General features: G+C 42.2%; 1 protein-coding gene across 1 annotated transcript in view; it reads right to left on the bottom strand.

The window, feature by feature from the left end:
- USP21 (ubiquitin specific peptidase 21) overlaps window positions 1-20108 on the bottom strand; it is a 140034-nt gene that overhangs the window by 40554 nt on the left and 79372 nt on the right. Inside the window, exons 8-10 of the mRNA XM_053704488.1 lie at window positions 19671-19735; window positions 19081-19184; window positions 18790-18876 (exon numbers count right to left, since the gene is read on the bottom strand). Coding sequence (XP_053560463.1) covers window positions 18790-18876; window positions 19081-19184; window positions 19671-19735 — 256 coding nt within the window. The remainder of the gene's footprint in view (window positions 1-18789; window positions 18877-19080; window positions 19185-19670; window positions 19736-20108) is intronic.

Genomic DNA, 20108 nt, shown 5'->3' on the forward strand with positions numbered 1-20108 from the left:
GCTTCTTTTTAGCCTAGCAATGCTTTTTACAGAGCAGAACTTTCCTGTAGTATATCAGTCTGATCCCGCCTATTACGGTCAGTCCAGGCAAATACCAAGCAATTCCTCTCTGAACACACACATATATATATGTGCCCATTTTACGGAAAAAAATAAACAATTACGTCTTGTATTTTGAAATATAAGTGTGTTTTATTTCATGTAATTGGCAAGAGTCCATGAGCTAGTGACGTATGGGATATACATTCCTACCAGGAGGGGCAAAGTTTCCCAAACCTCAAAATGCCTATAAATACACCCCCCACCACACCCACAATTCAGTTTTACAAACTTTGTCTCCCATGGAGGTGGTGGAGTAAGTTTGTGCTAGATTTCTACGTTGATATGCGCTTCTCAGCATGCTGAAGCCCGGTTCCTCTCAGAGTGCAGTGAATGACAGAGGGATGTGGAGGGAGTATTACCTATTGAATGCAATGGTCATCCTCTAGGGGATCTATTTCATAGGTTCTGTTATCGGTCGTAGAGATTCATCTCCTACCTCCCTTTTCAGATCGACAATATACTCTTATATACCATTACCTCTGCTGATTCTCGTTTCAGTACTGGTTTGGCTATCTACTTTATGTAGATGAGTGTCTTTTGGTAAGTAGGTTTTCCTTTATTTAGACACTCTCAGCTATGGTTTGGCACTTTATTTGTAAAGTTCTAAATATAATATTTGTACTTATATTTGCCATGATTCAGGTTTATCAGTATATTTCCTTTTTGCAGACTGTCAGTTTCATTTTGAGAAATGCATATTAAAAAAAATAAAAAATTCTTACCTGGAATTTTCAAATTGACATTCTTTCTAAATTGCGGGCTGTTAGGCTCACGGGTGCGAAAAATGCTATAATTTATTGCGTCATTCTTGGCGCAAGACTTTTTTGGCGCGAGAATTACGTTTGTTGACGTATTTTCGTCATTTCCGGCGTCTTAGTTGGCGCCGAGAATTTTCACATAGTTGCGTCATCTATGACGCTCGTGTTTGTTGCAGACGTTCTTGGCGGCAAAAAATATTTTGTCAGTTGTGGGCGTCATACTTGGCGCCAGATTTCTGACATTATTTAAGTCTTTATTTCATTCTGCTTCTGGTTTTCAGCGGCTTATTTTGCTTGCATTTTTTTCCCATTCCTGAAACTGTCATTTAAGGAAATTGATATTTTGCTTTATATGTTGTTTTTTCTCTTACATTTGCAAGATATCTCAAAAACTGTTCCTGTATCAGAAAACACTGTTGGATTCCTGATGACTGATATCAGTCCTACCAAAGCTAAGTTAATTTATTTTAATGTTATGAATTTTTATCTTTAGCTATGGTTTGTAATAAGCTATCATGATAAATTTTTACATGCAGAGTTCATCAGTATTAATGCATTATCTATTGCTATTCTTTTAACATCTAATGTACAAGATATACCTAGGAATTTATAGGATTATTTTTCTGATTCTATTCTAAAGGCTTTGTCTGCTATCCCGCCTTTTAATAAAATGTAAAGGTCTTTTTTAAACTTCTCATTTAGTTGATGAATTTTTCAAATGACCGACAACATACTGAATTATCCTTCTCTGATGAGGATTTATCCGATTCAGAATATCCTTCATCAGATATTGACACTAACAAATCTACGGGTCTCTTCGGTTCATCCAACCTGGACCATGATCACAACAGATGCGAGTCTTTTAGGTTGGGAAGCTGTCTGGGGATCTCTGTCAGCACAAGGGGTTTGGAAATCTCAAGAGGCGAGATTACCATTCAATATTTTGGAACTCCTTGCGATTCTCAGAGTTCTTCAGTTTTGGCTTCTTTTTGAAGAGAGAGACGTTTATTGGTTTTCAGACAGACAATGTCACAACTGTGGCATATGTCAATCATCAGGGTGGGACTCTCAGTCCTCAGGCTGTGGAAGAAGTATCTCGGATACTTGCTTGGGCAGAATCCAGCTCCCGTCTAATTTCTGCGGACCATATCCCAGGTATAGACAATTGGGAAGCGGATTATCTCGGTCATCAAGCTTTACATCCGGGAGAATGGTCTCTTCACCCAGATGTGTTTTTTTCAAATTGTTCAGATGTGGGGGCTTCCAGAAATAGATCTGATGACATCTCATCTAAACAAGAAACTTCCCAGGTACCTATCCAGGTCCAGGGATCCTCAGTCCGGAAGCAGTGTATGCATTGACACTTCCTTGGAGTTATCAACCTGCCTATATTTTTCCGCCTCTAGTTCTTCTTTTAAGAGTGATTTTCAAAATTATCATGGAGCAATCTTTTGTGCTGCTGCTGGCTCTAGCATGGCCGCTCAGGTTTTGGTATGTGGATCTTGTTCGGATGTCCAGTTGCCAACCTTGGCCACTTCCATTAAGGCCAGACCTTATGTCTCAAGGATTTTTTATCGAGTTTGGAAGACTTACATTTCATGGTGCTCTTCTCATAAATTCTCTTGGCATTCTTTTAGAATTCCTAGAATTTTACAGTTTCTTCAGGATGGTTTAGATAAGGGTTTGTCTGCAAGTTCTTTGAAAGGTCAAATCTCTGCTCTTTCTGTTCTGTTCTACAGAAAAAATGCTAAACTTCCTGATATTCATTGTTTTGTACAGGCCTTGGTTCGTATCAAGCCTGCCATTAATCAATTTCTCCTCCTTCGAGTCTTATTTTGGTTTTGAAGGCTTTACAGACTCCTCCGTTTGAGCCTATGCATTCTCTGGAGATTAAATTACTTTCTTGGAAAGTGTTGTTCCTTTTGGTCATCTCTTCTGCTAGAAGAGTTTCTGATTTATCTGCTCTTTCTTGTGAGTTTCCTTTTCTGATTTTATCAGGATAAGGCGGTATTTGCAGACTTCGTTTAAATTTTTACCTAAAGTTGTGAACTCCAACAACATTAGTAGAGAAATTGTTGTCCCTTCTTTATGTCCTAATCCTAAGAATTTTCTGGTAAGATCCTTACATTCTTTGGATGTGGTAAGAGCTTCGAAATATGTTGAAGCTACTAAAGATTTCAGAAAGACTTCTAGTCTATTTATTATCTTTTCTGGTTCTAGGAAAGGTCAGAAGGCTTCTGCCATTTCTTTGGCGTCTTGGTTAAAGCTTTTGATTCATCATGCTTATTTGGAGTCGGGTAAATCCCCGCCTCAGAGGATTATGGCTCATTCTACTAGGTCAGTTTCTACTTCCTGGGCTTTTAAGAATGAAGCTTCTGTTGATCAGATTTGCAAAGAAGCAACTTGGTCTTCTTTGCATACTTTTACTAAATTCTACCATTTTGATGTTTTTTCTTCTTCAGAAGCAGTTTTTGGTAGAAAAGTTCTTCAGGCAGCTGTTTCAGTTTGATTCTTCTGCTTATAATTTCAGTTTTTTTCATTATAAAGATGAAAACTTTTTGATTTGGGTTGTGGATTCTTTTTTCAGTGGAATTGGCCGTCTTTATTTTTATCCCTCCCTCTCTAGTGACTCTTGCGTGGAGTTCCACATCTTGGGTATTTGCTATCCCATACATCACTAGCTCATGGACTCTTGCCAATTACATGAAAGAAAACATAATTTATGTAAGGAACTTACCTGATAAATTAATTTCTTTCATATTGGCAAGAGTCCATGAGGCCCACCCTTTTTGTGGTGGTTATGATTTTTTTGTATAAAGCACAATTATTCCAATTCCTTGTTGATGCTTTCGCTCCTTTCTTATCACCCCACTTCTTGGCTATTCGTTAAACTGAATTGTGGGTGTGGTGGGGGGTGTATTTATAGGCATTTTGAGGTTTGGGAAACTTTGCCCCTCCTGGTAGGAATGTATATCCCATACGTCACTAGCTCATGGACTCTTGCCAATATGAAAGAAATTAATTTATCAGGTAAGTTCCTTACATAAATTATGTTTTGCACATCCAATGTACTAAATTTACCATTTATGTAGTGCTGTGCATATTTAAAGGGATACAGAACCCATTTTTTTTTTCTTTCATGATTCAGATAGAGCATGCAATTTTAAGCAACTTTCTGATTTACTCTTATTATCAATTTGTCTTCGTTCTCTTGCTATCCTTATTTGAAAAAGAAGGCATGTAAGCTAAGGAGCCAGCAAATTTGTGGTTCAGACCATGGACAGCACTTGTTTATTGGTGCTGTCCAATCAGCAAGGACAACCCAGGTTGTTCACCAAAAATGGGCCGGCATCTAAACTTACATTCTTGCTTTTCAAATAAACATACCAAAAGAATGAAGAAAATTTGATAATAGGAGTACATTAGAAAGTTGCTTAAAATTGCATGCTCTACCTGAATCACGAAAGAAAAAATTTGGGTTCAGTGTCCCTTTAATACAATTTATTCCTGTGTAATTTACATACAAATTTTACATTTTTTTTAATAAAATATGATTTTTAGTGAACAATTTTGTATCGATTTTTGAGGCACCTTGAGGGACATGAAACCTAAAAAAAACATAATTTATGCTTACCTGATAAATTCCTTTCTTCTGTTGTGTGATCAGTCCACGGGTCATCATTACTTCTGGGATATAACTCCTCCCCAACAGGAAATGCAAGAGGATTCACCCAGCAGAGCTGCATATAGCTCCTCCCCTCTACGTCACTCCCAGTCATTCGACCAAGAATCAACGAGAAAGGAGAAACCAAGGGTGAAGTGGTGACTAGAGTATAATTTAAAAAAAAAAAAATATCTACCTGCCTTAAAAAACAGGGCGGGCCGTGGACTGATCACACAACAGAAGAAAGGAATTTATCAGGTAAGCATAAATTATGTTTTCTTCTGTTATGTGTGATCAGTCCACGGGTCATCATTACTTCTGGGATACCAATACCAAAGCAAAAGTACACGGATGACGGGAGGGATAGGCAGGCTCATTATACAGAAGGAACCACTGCCTGAAGAACCTTTCTCCCAAAAATAGCCTCCGAAGAAGCAAAAGTGTCAAATTTGTAAAATTTGGAAAAAGTATGAAGCGAAGACCAAGTTGCAGCCTTGCAAATCTGTTCAACAGAGGCCTCATTCTTAAAGGCCCAAGTGGAAGCCACAGCTCTAGTAGAATGAGCTGTAATTCTTTCAGGAGGCTGCTGTCCAGCAGTCTCATAGGCTAAACGAATTATGCTACGAAGCCAGAAGGAGAGAGAGGTAGCCGAAGCCTTATGACCTCTCCTCTGACCAGAGTACACGACAAACAGGGAAGACGTTTGTCGAAAATCCTTAGTTGCCTGCAAGTAGAACTTGAGGGCACGAACTACATCTAGATTGTGTAGAAGACGTTCCTTCTTTGAAGAAGGATTCGGGCACAGAGAAGGAACCACGATCTCTTGATTGATGTTCCTGTTAGTGACTACCTTAGGTAAGAACCCAGGTTTAGTACGCAGAACTACCTTATCTGAATGAAAAATCAAATAAGGAGAATCACAATGTAAAGCTGATAACTCAGAGACTCTCCGAGCCGAAGAAATAGCCATTAAAAATAACACTTTCCAAGATAACAACTTTATATCAATGGAATGAAGGGGTTCAAACGGAACTCCTTGTAGAACGTTAAGAACAAGATTTAAACTCCATGGCGGAGCAACAGTTTTAAACACAGGCTTGATTCTAGCTAAAGCCTGACAAAAGGCCTGGACGTCTGGATTTTCTGATAGACGCCTGTGCAACAAGATGGACAGAGCTGAGATCTGTCCCTTTAATGAACTAGCCGATAAACCCTTTTCTAAACCTTCTTGTAGAAAGGACAATATCCTAGGAATCCTAACCTTACTCCAGGAGTAACCTTTGGATTCGCACCAGTATAGGTATTTGCGCCATATCTTATGGTAAATTCTTCTGGTAACAGGCTTCCTAGCCTGTATCAGGGTATCAATAACCGACTCAGAAAAACCACGTTTTGATAAAATCAAGCGTTCAATTTCCAAGCAGTCAGCTTCAGAGAAGTTAGATTTTGATGTTTGAATGGACCCTGTATCAGAAGGTCCTGTCTTAGAGGTAGAGACCAAGGCGGACAGGATGACATGTCCACTAGATCTGCATACCAAGTCCTGCGTGGCCACGCAGGCGCTATTAGAATCACTGATGCTCTCTCCTGTTTGATTTTGGCAATCAATCGAGGAAGCAGCGGGAAGGGTGGAAACACATAAGCCATCCCGAAGTTCCAAGGTGCTGTCAAAGCATCTATCAGAACCGCTCCCGGATCCCTGGATCTGGACCCGTAGCGAGGAAGTTTGGCGTTCTGGCGAGACGCCATGAGATCTATCTCTGGTTTGCCCCAACGTCGAAGTATTTGGGCAAAGACCTCCGGATGAAGTTCCCACTCCCCCGGATGAAAAGTCTGGCGACTCAAGAAATCCGCCTCCCAGTTCTCCACTCCCGGGATGTGGATTGCTGACAGGTGGCAAGAGTGAGACTCTGCCCAGCGAATTATCTTTGATACTTCCATCATTGCTAGGGAGCTTCTTGTCCCTCCTTGATGGTTGATGTAAGCTACAGTCGTGATGTTGTCCGACTGAAACCTGATGAACCCCCGAGTTCTTAACTGGGGCCAAGCCAGAAGGGCATTGAGAACTGCTCTCAATTCCAGAATGTTTATTGGTAGGAGACTTTCCTCCTGATTCCATTGTCCCTGAGCCTTCAGAGAATTCCAGACAGCGCCCCAACCTAGTAGGCTGGCGTCTGTTGTTACAATTGTCCAGTCCGGCCTGCTGAATGGCATCCCCCTGGACAGATGTGGCCGAGAAAGCCACCATAGAAGAGAGTTTCTGGTCTCTTGATCCAGATTCAGAGTAGGGGACAAGTCTGAGTAATCCCCATTCCACTGACTCAGCATGCACAATTGCAGCGGTCTGAGATGTAGACGTGCAAAGGGTACTATGTCCATTGCTGCTACCATTAAGCCGATCACCTCCATGCATTGAGCTACTGACGGGAGTTGAATGGAATGAAGGACACGGCATGCATTTAGAAGCTTTGTTAATCTGTCTTCTGTCAGATAAATCTTCATTTCTACAGAATCTATCAGAGTCCCCAAGAATGGGACTCTTGTGAGAGGAAAGAGAGAACTCTTCTTTTCGTTCACTTTCCATCCATGCGACCTTAGAAATGTCAGAACTAACTCTGTATGAGATTTGGCAGTTTGAAAGCTTGAAGCTTGTATCAGAATGTCGTCTAGGTACGGAGCTACCGAAATTCCTCGCGGTCTTAGTACCGCCAGAAGGGCACCCAGAACCTTTGTGAAGATTCTTGGAGCCGTAGCCAATCCGAATGGAAGAGCTACAAACTGGTAATGCCTGTCTAAGAAGGCAAACCTTAGATACCGGTAATGATCTTTGTGAATCGGTATGTGAAGGTAAGCATCCTTTAAATCCACTGTAGTCATGTACTGACCCTTTTGGATCATGGGTAAGATTGTCCGAATAGTTTCCATTTTGAACGATGGAACTCTTAGGAATTTGTTTAGGATCTTTAAATCCAAGATTGGCCTGAAAGTTCCCTCTTTTTTGGGAACCACAAACAGGTTTGAGTAAAACCCTTGTCCTTGTTCCGACCGCGGAACCGGATGGATCACTCCCATTAATAACAGATCTTGTACACAGCGTAGAAACGCTTCTTTCTTTATCTGGTTTGTTGACAACCTTGACAGATGAAATCTCCCTCTTGGGGGAGAGAATTTGAAGTCTAGAAGGTATCCCTGAGATATGATCTCTAACGCCCAGGGATCCTGAACGTCTCTTGCCCAAGCCTGGGCGAAGAGAGAGAGTCTGCCCCCCACTAGATCCGGTCCCGGATCGGGGGCCCTCGATTCATGTTGTCTTAGGGGCAGCAGCAGGTTTCCTGGCCTGCTTGCCCTTGTTCCAGGACTGGTTAGGTTTCCAGCCTTGTCTGTAACGAGCAACGGCTCCTTCCTGTTTTGGAGCAGTGGAAGTTGGTGCTGCTCCTGCTTTGAAATTCCGAAAGGGACGAAAATTAGACTGTCTAGCCCTAGCTTTGGCTTTGTCTTGGGGCAGGGCGTGGCCCTTACCTCCTGTAATGTCAGCGATAATTTCTTTCAAACCGGGCCCAAATAAAGTTTGCCCTTTGAAAGGTATATTAAGTAATTTGGACTTAGAAGTTACATCAGCTGACCAGGATTTTAGCCACAGCGCCCTACGTGCCTGAATGGCGAATCCTGAGTTCTTAGCCGTAAGTTTGATTAAATGTACTACGGCCTCCGAAATGAATGAATTAGCTAGTTTAAGGACTCTAAGCCTGTCCGTAATGTCGTCCAGCGTAGCTGAACTAAGGTTCTCTTCCAGAGACTCCATCCAAAATGCTGCCGCAGCCGTAATCGGCGCGATGCATGCAAGGGGTTGTAATATAAAACCTTGTTGAACAAACATTTTCTTAAGGTAACCCTCTAATTTTTTATCCATTGGATCTGAAAAAGCACAGCTATCCTCCACCGGGATAGTGGTACGCTTAGCTAAGGTAGAAACTGCTCCCTCCACCTTAGGGACCGTTTGCCATAAGTCCCGTGTGGTGGCGTCTATTGGAAACATCTTTCTAAATATTGGAGGGGGTGAGAACGGCACACCGGGTCTATCCCACTCCTTAGTAACAATTTCAGTTAGTCTCTTAGGTATAGGAAAAACGTCAGTACTCGCCGGTACCGCAAAGTATTTATCCAACCTACACAATTTCTCTGGTATTGCAACAGTGTTACAATCATTAAGAGCAGCTAAAACCTCCCCTAGTAATACACGGAGGTTCTCCAATTTAAATTTAAAATTTGAAATATCTGAATCCAATCTGTTTAGATCAGAACCGTCACCCACAGAATGAAGCTCTCCGTCCTCATGCTCTGCAAGCTGTGACGCAGTATCAGACATGGCTCTAGTATTATCAGCGCACTCTGTTCTCACCCCAGAGTGATCACGCTTGCCCCTTAGTTCTGGTAATTTAGCCAAAACTTCAGTCATAACGGTAGCCATATCTTGTAATGTTATCTGTAATGGCCGCCCAGATGTACTAGGCGTCACAATATCACGCACCTCCCGGGCGGGAGATGCAGGTACTGACACGTGAGGCGAGTTAGTCGGCATAACTCTCCCCTCGCTGTTTGGTGAAATTTGTTCAATTTGTACAGATTGGCTTTTATTTAAAGTAGCATCAATACAGTTAGTACATAAATTTCTATTGGGCTCCACCTTGGCATTGGAACAAATGACACAGGTATCTTCCTCTGAATCAGACATGTTTAACACACTAGCAAATAAACTTGCAACTTGGTTACAATCTTATTTAACAAAAAACGTACTGTGCCTCAAAGAAGCACTAAACGATTAAATGACAGTTGAAATAATGAACTGAAAAACTGTTATAGCATCAATCCTTGAAAACAACACAACTTTTAGCAAAGGTTTGTTCCCATTAGTAAAGTAACAATAATTAAATTTGAAACGTAAAAACTACAGAGCAACGTTTTTAATCACAGTCAAAATATAAGTCTCACAGCTCTGCTGAGAGAATCTACCTCCCTTCAAAGAAGTTTGAAGACCCCTGAGTTCTGTTAGGTATGAACCGGATCATGCAGGAAATACAAGAGTAACTGACTGGAAATTTTGATGCGTAGCAAAGAGCGCCAAAAACGGCCCCTCCCCCTCACACACAGCAGTGAGAGAGAAACGAAACTGTCACAATTAAAACAAGCAGCTGCCAAGTGGAAAAATAATGCCCAAACATTTATTCACTCAGTACCTCAGAAAATGCAAACGATTCTACATTCCAGCAAAAACGTTTAACATAATAAATACCTATTAAAAGGTTTAATGTACTTTTTACAGAGTAATTCCAGTGAAGTACCATCCCCAGAATACTGAAGTGTAGAGTATACATACATGTTATTATAACGGTATGGCAGGATTTTCTCATCAATTCCATTCAGAAAATAAAAACTGCTACATACCTCAATGCAGATTCATCTGCCCGCTGTCCCCTGATCTGAAGCTTTTACCTCCCTCAGATGGCCGAGAAACAGCAATATGATCTTAACTACTCCGGTTAAAATCATAGTAAAAAAACTCTGGTAGATTCTTCTTCAAACTCTGCCAGAGAGGCAATAACACGCTCCGGTGCTATTGTAAAATAACAAACTTTTGATTGAAGTTATAAAAACTAAGTATAATCACCATAGTCCTCTCACACATCCTATCTAGTCGTTGGGTGCAAGAGAATGACTGGGAGTGACGTAGAGGGGAGGAGCTATATGCAGCTCTGCTGGGTGAATCCTCTTGCATTTCCTGTTGGGGAGGAGTTATATCCCAGAAGTAATGATGACCCGTGGACTGATCACACATAACAGAAGAAATTATTTCATGATTCAAATAGAGCATACAATTTTAATCAACTTCCAATTTACTTCTATTATTTTATTTGCATAATTTTATTGGTATCCTTGGTGGAAAAACAAAATTTATGCTTACCTGATAAATTTATTTCTCTTGTGGTGTATCCAGTCCATGGATTTATCCATTACTTGTGGGATATTCTCCTTCCCAACAGGAAGCTGCAAGAGGATCACCCACAGCAGAGCTGTCTATATAGCTCCTCCCCTAACTGCCACCTCACAGTCATTCGACCGAAGACAAACAAGAGTAAGGAGAAACTATAGGGTGCAGTGGTGACTGTAGTTTAAAAATTAAAAAACACCTGCCTTAAAATGACTTGTAAGGTGTATCCAGTCCACGGATTCATCCATTACTTGTGGGATACCAATACCAAAGCTATAGGACACGGATGAAGGGAGGGACAAGGCAGGCGCTTAAACGGAAGGCACCACTGCCTGCAAGACCTTTCTCCAAAAAATAGCCTCCGAAGAAGCAAAAGTATCAAATTTGTAGAATTTAGAAAAAGTATGAAGCGAAGACCAAGTCGCCGCCTTACAAATCTGTTCAACAGAAGCCTCATTTTTAAAGGCCCATGTGGAAGCCACCGCTCTAGTGGAATGAGCTGTAATTCTTACAGGAGGCTGCTGGCCAGCAGTCTCATAAGATAAGCGGATTATACTTCTTAACCAAAAAGAAAGAGAAGTTGCTGAAGCCTTTTGGCCTTTCCTCTGTCCAGAGTAGACAACAAACAATGCAGATGTTTGACGAAAATCTTTAGTAGCTTGTAAATAAAACTTTAAAGCACGAACCACGTCAAGATTGTGTAATAGACGTTCCTTCTTTGAAGAAGGATTAGGACACAGTGACGGAACAACAATCTCTTGATTGATATTCTTATTGGATACCACCTTAGGAAGAAACCCAGGTTTGGTACGCAAAACTACCTTATCTGCATGGAAGATCTGATAAGGGGAATCACACTGCAAGGCAGATAACTCTGAAACTCTTCGAGCCGAAGAGATAGCTACCAAGAACAGAACTTTCCAAGATAAAAGCTTGATATCTATGGAATGCAGAGGTTCAAACGGAACCCCTTGAAGAACTTTAAGAACTAAATTTAAACTCCATGGCGGAGCAACAGGTTTAAACACAGGCTTGATTCTAACTAAAGCCTGACAAAACACCTGAACGTCTGGAACATCCGCCAGACGCTTGTGCAAAAGAATAGACAGAGCAGAAATCTGTCCCTTTAAGGAACTAGCTGACAATCCCTTCTCCAATTCTTCTTGGAGAAAAGACAATATCCTGGGAATCCTGACTTTACTCCATGAGTAACCCTTGGATTCACACCAATGAAGATATTTACACCATATCTTATGATAGATTTTCCTGGTGACAGGCTTTCGAGCCTGAATTAAGGTATCAATGACCGACTTGGAAAAACCACGTTTTGACAAAATCAAGCGTTCAATCTCCAAGCAGTCAGACGCAGAGAAATTAGATTTGGATGTTTGAAGGGACCTTGAAGTAGAAGGTCCTGCCTCAGCGGCAGAGTCCAAGGTGGAAAGGATGACATGTCCACCAGATCTGCGTACCAAGTCCTGCGTGGCCACGCAGGAGCTATCAAAATCATCAAAGCTCTCTCCTGCTTGATCTTGGCAATCAGACGAGGGAGCAGAGGAAACGGTGGAAACACATAAGCCAGGTTGAAAGACCAAGGCGCTGCTAGAGCATCTATCAGCGCTGCCTTGGGATCCCTGGATCTGAACCCGTAACAAGGAAGCTTGGCGTTCTGATGAGACGCCATGAGATCCAGTTCTGGTTTGCCCCAAAGTTGAATCAACTTTGCAAACACCTCCGGATGGAGTTCCCACTCCCCCGGATGAAAAGTCTGCCTGACTGCCCAGTTCTCTACTCCTGGGATATGGATAGCTGATAGATGGCAAGAGTGAACCTCTGCCCATAGAATTATTTTTGAAACCTCCAACATTGCTAGGGAACTCCTTGTTCCCCCTTGATGGTTGATGTAAGCTACAGTCGTGAGGTTGTCCGACTGAAATCTGATGAACCTGACCACAGCTAGCTGAGGCCAAGCCTGAAGAGCATTGAATATCGCTCTTAGTTCCAGAATGTTTATCGGAAGGAGTGTCTCCTCCTGAGTCCACAAGCCCTGAGCCTTCAGGGAGTTTCAGACAGCACCCCAGCCCAGAAGGCTGGCATCTGTCGTTACTATTGTCCAATCTGGCCTGCGGAAGGTCATACCCTTGGACAGATGGACCCGAGATAACCACCAGAGAAGATAATCCCTGGTCTCTTGATCCAGATTTAGTAGAGGGGAAAAATCTGTGTAATCCCCATTACACTGACTGAGCATGCAGAGTTGCAGCGGTCTGAGATGTAGGCGGGCAAACAGCACTATGTCCATTGCCGCTACCATTAAGCCGATTACTTCCATACACTGAGCCACTGAAGGGCGAGAAGTAGAATAAAGAACACGGCAGGAATTTAGAAGTTTTGACAACCTGGCCTCTGTCAGGTAAATCTTCATTTCTACAGAATCTATCAGAGTTCCTAGGAAGGAAACTCTTGTGAGAGGGGATAGAGAACTTTTTTCTTCGTTCACTTTCCACCCATGCGACCTCAGAAATGCCAGAACAATGTCCGTATGAGACCTGGCAACTTGAAAAGTCGACGCCTGTATCAGAATGTCGTCTGAGTAAGGGGCTACTGCTATAGCCCGCGGCCTTAGGACCGCTAGAAGGGACCCTAGAACCTTTGTAAAGATTCTTGGTGCCGTGGCCAACCCGAAGGGAAGAGCCACAAACTGGTAGTGCCTGTATTGACCCTCCTGGATCATAGGAAGGATGGTTCGAATAGTCTCCATCTTGAGAAATTTGTTTAAGATCTTGAGATCTAAGATTGGTCTGAATGTTCCTTCTTTCTTGGGAACAACAAACAGATTTGAATAAAAGCCCTGTCCCTGTTCCTCCTGCGGAACTGGGTGGATCACTCCCATAACTAGGAGGTCTTGAACACAATGTAAGAATGCTTCTCTCTTTATCTGGTTTGCAGATAAAAGTGAGAGATGAAATCTCCCTTTTGGGGGAGAGGTTTTGAATTCCAGAAGATAACCCCATGACACAATTTCCAATGCCCAGGGATCCTGGACATCTCTTGCCCAAGCCTGGGCGAAGAGAGCGAGTCTGCCCCCTACTAGATCCGTTTCCGGATCGGGGGCTGCTCCTTCATGCTGTCTTAGAGGCAGCAGCAGGCTTCTTGGCCTGTTTCCCCTTGTTCCAAGCCTGGTTAGGTCTCCAGACCGGCTTAGACTGGGCAAAAGTTCCCTCTTGTTTTGTGTTAGAGGAAGTTGAAGCTGCGCCACTCTTGAAGTTTCGAAAGGGCCGAAAACTAGACTGTTTGGTCCTTAATTTGTTGGACCTGTGTTGAGGAAGGGAGTGACCTTTTCCTCCAGTGATGTCAGAAATGATCTCCTTCAGTCCAGGCCCGAATAGGATCTGTCCTTTGAAGGGAATGTTGAGAAGTTTAGACTTTGAAGTCACGTCAGCTGACCAGGATTTAAGCCATAGCGCCCTACGCGCCTGAATAGCAAAACCTGAATTTTTAGCCGTTAGCTTGGTTAAATGAACAACGGCATCAGAAACAAATGAATTGGCTAGCTTAAGGGCCCTAAGATTGTCAATAATATCTTCCAACGGGGTTTCAACCTGTAGAGCCTCCTCTAGGGACTCAAACCAGAAAGCTGCGGCAGCAGTGACTGGGGCAATGCATGCAAGAGGCTGGAGAATAAAACTTTGTTGAATAAAAATTTTCTTAAGGTAACCCTCTAATTTTTTATCCATTGGATCTAGAAAAGCACAACTGTCCTCGACAGGGATAGTGGTACGCTTAGCTAGAGTAGAAACTGCTCCCTCCACCTTAGGGACCGTCTGCCATAAGTCCCGTGTAGCTGGGTCTATAGGAAACATCTTTTTAAAAACAGGAGGGGGAGAGAACGGTACACCTGGTCTATCCCATTCCTTAGTAATAATTTCAGAAAACCTTTTAGGGATTGGAAAAACATCAGTGTAAGTAGGTACTGCATAGTATTTATCCAATCTACATAATTTCTCTGGGACTACAATAGTGTCACAGTCGTCCAGAGTTGCTAAAACCTCCCTGAGCAATACGCGGAGGTGTTCAAGCTTAAATTTAAATGTAGACATATCAGAATCAGATTGAAGTATCTTCCCTGAATCAGAAAAATCACCCACAGATTGAAGCTCCCCTGCTTCAGCTTCATTATATTGTGAGGGTGTATCAGAGATAGCTACTAAAGCGTCAGAGAGCTCTGTATTTATTCTAGTCCCAGAGCTGTCTCGCTTTCCTTGCAATCCTGGCAGTTTAGACAATACCTCTGTAAGGGTATGATTCATAACTGCCGCCATGTCTTGCAAGGTATACGCAATGGGCGCGCTAGATGTACTTGGCGTCCCCTGAGCGGGATTTATAGGATCTGACACGTGGGGAGAGTTAGACGGCATAACTTTCTCCTTGTCAATTTCTTCTGGTGATAAATTTTTTTAAAGCCAGAATATGGTCTTTGTAATCTATAGAAAATCAGTGCATTTGGTACACATTCTAAGAGGGGGTTCCACAATGGCTTCTAAACATAATGAACAATAAGTTTCCTCTATGTCAGACATGTTTAAACAGACTAGTAATGAGACCAGCAAGCTTGGAAAACACTTTAATAACTGTGAACAAGCAAAAAATAAAAACGGTACTGTGCCTTTAAGAGAAAAAAACAATCACAGAAACTGCTAAAACAGTAAATCTTACAAAATTTTTACAGTGTGTATAATAGGCTGAAAGAGCATTGCACCCACTTGCAAATGGATGATTAACCCCTTAGTTTCAAAACCGGATCAAAAAAACGATATAAACTTTTTAAACAGTCACAACAAACTGCCACAGCTCTACTGTGGCCCTACCTGCCCATACGACGACTTTGGAAGGCACAAAAACCCTTTAGAGAGGTCCTAAATGTTCAGGGGACTCCTTCAGGGAAGCTGGATGTCTCAAGCTGCAAAAACTAATGGAAAATAGGCCCCTCCCAACCTGTAATCACAGTGAGAGGGCCTTAAAAAACTATCCCTAGGCAAAATCTAGTCAGCCATGTGGAAAAACTGGGCCCCAGAAACAGAATTTATGTTTACCTGATAAATTACTTTCTCCAACGGTGTGTCCGGTCCACGGCGTCATCCTTACTTGTGGGATATTCTCTTCCCCAACAGGAAATGGCAAAGAGCCCAGCAAAGCTGGTCACATGATCCCTCCTAGGCTCCGCCTACCCCAGTCATTCGACCGACGTTAAGGAGGAATATTTGCATAGGAGAAACCATATGGTACCGTGGTGACTGTAGTTAAAGAAAATAAATTATCAGACCTGATTAAAAAAACCAGGGCGGGCCGTGGACCGGACACACCGTTGGAGAAAGTAATTTATCAGGTAAACATAAATTCTGTTTTCTCCAACATAGGTGTGTCCGGTCCACGGCGTCATCCTTACTTGTGGGAACCAATACCAAAGCTTTAGGACACGGATGAAGGGAGGGAGCAAATCAGGTCACCTAAATGGAAGGCACCACGGCTTGCAAAACCTTTCTCCCAAAAATAGCCTCAGAAGAAGCAAAAGTATCAAACTTGTAAAATTTGGTAAAAGTGTGCAGTGAAGACCAAGTCGCTGCCCTACATATCTGATCAACAGAAGCCTCGTTCTTGAAGGCCCATGTGGAAGCCACAGCCCTAGTGGAATGAGCTGTGATTCTTTCGGGAGGCTGCCGTCCGGCAGTCTCGTAAGCCAATCTGATGATGCTTTTAATCCAAAAAGAGAGAGAGGTAGAAGTTGCTTTTTGACCTCTCCTTTTACCGGAATAAACAACAAACAAGGAAGATGTTTGTCTAAAATCCTTTGTAGCATCTAAATAGAATTTTAGAGCGCGAACAACATCCAAATTGTGCAACAAACGTTCCTTCTTTGAAACTGGTTTCGGACACAGAGAAGGTACGATAATCTCCTGGTTAATGTTTTTGTTAGAAACAACTTTTGGAAGAAAACCAGGTTTAGTACGTAAAACCACCTTATCTGCATGGAACACCAGATAAGGAGGAGAACACTGCAGAGCAGATAATTCTGAAACTCTTCTAGCAGAAGAAATTGCAACTAAGAACAAAACTTTCCAAGATAATAACTTAATATCAACGGAATGCAAGGGTTCAAACGGAACCCCCTGAAGAACTGAAAGAACTAAATTGAGACTCCAAGGAGGAGTCAAAGGTTTGTAAACAGTCTTAATTCTAACCAGAGCCTGAACAAAGGCTTGAACATCTGGCACAGCGGCCAGCTTTTTGTGAAGTAACACAGACAAGGCAGAAATCTGTCCCTTCAGGGAACTTGCAGATAATCCTTTTTCCAATCCTTCTTGAAGGAAGGATAGAATCCTAGGAATCTTTTGATTGAATAATAAAAACTACAGTTAAACACTAAAAAACTCTAAGCCATCTCCGTGGAGATGTTGCCTGTACAACGGCAAAGAGAATGACTGGGGTAGGCGGAGCCTAGGAGGGATCATGTGACCAGCTTTGCTGGGCTCTTTGCCATTTCCTGTTGGGGAAGAGAATATCCCACAAGTAAGGATGACGCCGTGGACCGGACACACCTATGTTGGAGAAATAAAGTTTTATCACCAATATGAAATAAACGTTTATACACCTCAAGCAAACGTTATATCTATTCAGTAATGTGAGTATATAATAAAAATATTACCCTTTACAGCAAGCATGATACCAGTCGTTATTAAATCACTGTAATCAGGCTTACCTTAAATAAATCCGGTATTGTCAGCATTTTCTAGCTTATCATTTCTCTAGAAAAATTTAAAACTGCACATACCTCAGAGCAGGAGACCCTGCACGCTATTCCCCCAGCTGAAGTTACCCATCTCTTCAGTTATGTGTGAGAACAGCAATGGATCTTAGTTACAACCTGCTAAGATCATCAAAGACCACAGGCAGACTCTTCTTCAACTTTCTGCCTGAGGCTAAAATAGTACAACTCCGGTACCATTTGAAAATAACAAACTTTTGATTGAAGATAAACTACATTAATGCACCACATCTCTCTAGCTGCTTCCCTTGTCGAGAGCTGCAAGAGAATGACTGGAAGGTGGCAGTTAGGGGAGGAGCTATATAGACAGCTCTGCTGTGGGTGATCCTCTTGCAGCTTCCTGTTGGGAAGGAGAATATCCCACAAGTAATGGATGAATCCGTGGACTGGATACACCTTACAAGAGAAAGAATATCTGGATAGGCTCAGGAGGTGGGATCTAGATGCTGATTGGTGGCTGCCCTCGTGTTATTGGCTTACCAATGTGTTTAGCTATTTCCCAGTAGTGCATTACTGCTCCTTTGATAAAAGATACCAAGAGAACTAAGCAAAATTGTTAATAGAAGTAAATTGGAAAGTTGTTTAAAATTGTATGCTTTATCTGAACCATGAAAGAAAAAATTTGGGTTTCATGTCCCTTTAACAATACAATTTTTCCTGACTATTTTTGTGTGAATGGTTCCATTATTCCTTTTTTTTTTATCATTTTTACGATTACAATTTTCATTGTGCACTTTTCCCATACGAAAATGCACTATATGCCCCTTAGCAAAAGAAGAACAAATAAAGGGGCTTTACAGAATTCCACCAGGGAAATAGAAGTACTGGCGAGCATTCTTAGAGATTCTTGCAAGCCCAGAGACCTTTAGAGAATAGGGCCATAAGTGTCTGGGGGCAGCTATTACCAGGCTAGCATGCAGTAAGCTCGTGTGCGTGGAGCTGGTTATTTAATTGCTTAGGGGGTTTGCACTTGAAACACTGTTGGGATTTTACTGTTAGTGCCTCTACATCAGAGAAACTCCTAGCAACAATCTGTGCACTACCAAAACATGGTGTCTTCCCTTTATGTGCCCATCACTGATCTAGCCATTAAATGCTTACTGCTGTTATTAGCCAGTGGTCTCGATTCTCACTCTGCTTTGAAAGTAAACTGTCCAACAGCAGAGAAGATTCCTTGTCCCAGCATGGCACAGCACTGCAGCAAAGTGGGCAAACAGAATACTGGGTCCTAGAGGAACCAGTGTGACGGGAATATAGAAAATAGTGCAGTGAGCTGAAGAAGATGTTCTGTTAATAGAAGGATAATTGTTTGCATTGATCCTACCAGGTTGATGAGAGGAGCTAATCACACACACAGTGCTGCCATGGTGACCAAAAGAAAGATACTCCAAGAACAAAGTACAGAAGACTACATCCAAACATTACATTGAAGGCATAAAATACAGAGTTTACTCACAGGGGCATTCTCAGAATTTAGTTCCTCCTCTTTAGTAAAGAGAGTGAAGCAGTCAAGAAGCGAGACCTTCCCGCTGGTGAATCCTTTCTGTGATATTTATAAAAAAAAATACTTGCATTGATATTTACAGTCATATATGTACATTATGGATTAAAAAAGGAATTCCTTCCACATCTAGAGAAATTGTCATCAATTACTGGAAACTGTAAAATACTACAGTGGAAGGAAATATAGTCTTGAATGTACATGCATTGTTGTAATAGAAATGCACAGAGCAAGAGCAACACATACCTTGGGAATGGGAAGAGACAGATCACAAAAGACCTCAAATGTGGGGGATCGGTACCCACAGGATTGACACTTAAGGCAGCTTTTCAGTTGTCCCACAAATAGATCTGAATAGACAAAACCAAAATGAGAACAACTTCACATGCACAGCTTTTTTATAATGTATAACCAGAAGAACTCATCTCAGCAATGTGATGACTCCCATATAAAAGTACAGCTGCTCACACTCAGACAACAGTATACAGTAGCGGCCCAGGTACTGCTTGCTGAACTTGTAGCAATCTAATTGTGTACAGGAAACACGTATACTCCACAAAACATCTGCAACTCCTCCCCATTAACTCACTATCCTCCCACACACAGCAGATTTAAGCACATTTGCTGTGGCTCCAACATAAGGGTTCACATAACGCTCAGCCCTGTTAATGATAGAAGTGGCTTTTTGGGATTTAAATCGCCACCCATCACATACTTGCATTATAACTAGTAAGCAAATCCGGTCAGCAATGCATACCTCAACCATACTGTAGAGCGAAAAACAAAACCCCCACCACACACATTAAAATGGTCCATCCTTTGACACAGATACTTGCCTACTATTTTGCTATCTTCTCTCTCTAGGTAACGTTTCCACATCTGATTGGCTCGTTCATCATCACTGAAGAATCAGATTGACAAAGGACATGTAAGACTTGTGCAATCATACAAAAGCAAATGGCATTAACCCCTTAATGACAACTGACGTACCAGGTACGTCATGCAAAAACTAACTGTTAATGACAATAGACGTACCTGGTACGTCAGTTGTCTAACAGAGTGCTGGAAGTGATCACAATCGCTTCCAGCAGCTCTGAGGGTATTGCAGTGATGCCTCGATATGGAGGCATCCTGCAATACCCCTTTACAAGCCTCCGATGCAGAGAGAGCCACTCTGTGGCCCTCTCTGCACCGGTAGTGATGGTGCCGATGGTGCCTTTGTCCGGTGGGAGGAGGGAGCGTGTGCGCGCGCGTGCACGATGCGCACGCACGTG

The sequence above is a fragment of the Bombina bombina genome, chromosome 1, assembly GCF_027579735.1.
Source record: "Bombina bombina isolate aBomBom1 chromosome 1, aBomBom1.pri, whole genome shotgun sequence".
In the NCBI taxonomy this organism is placed as follows: domain Eukaryota; kingdom Metazoa; phylum Chordata; class Amphibia; order Anura; family Bombinatoridae; genus Bombina; species Bombina bombina.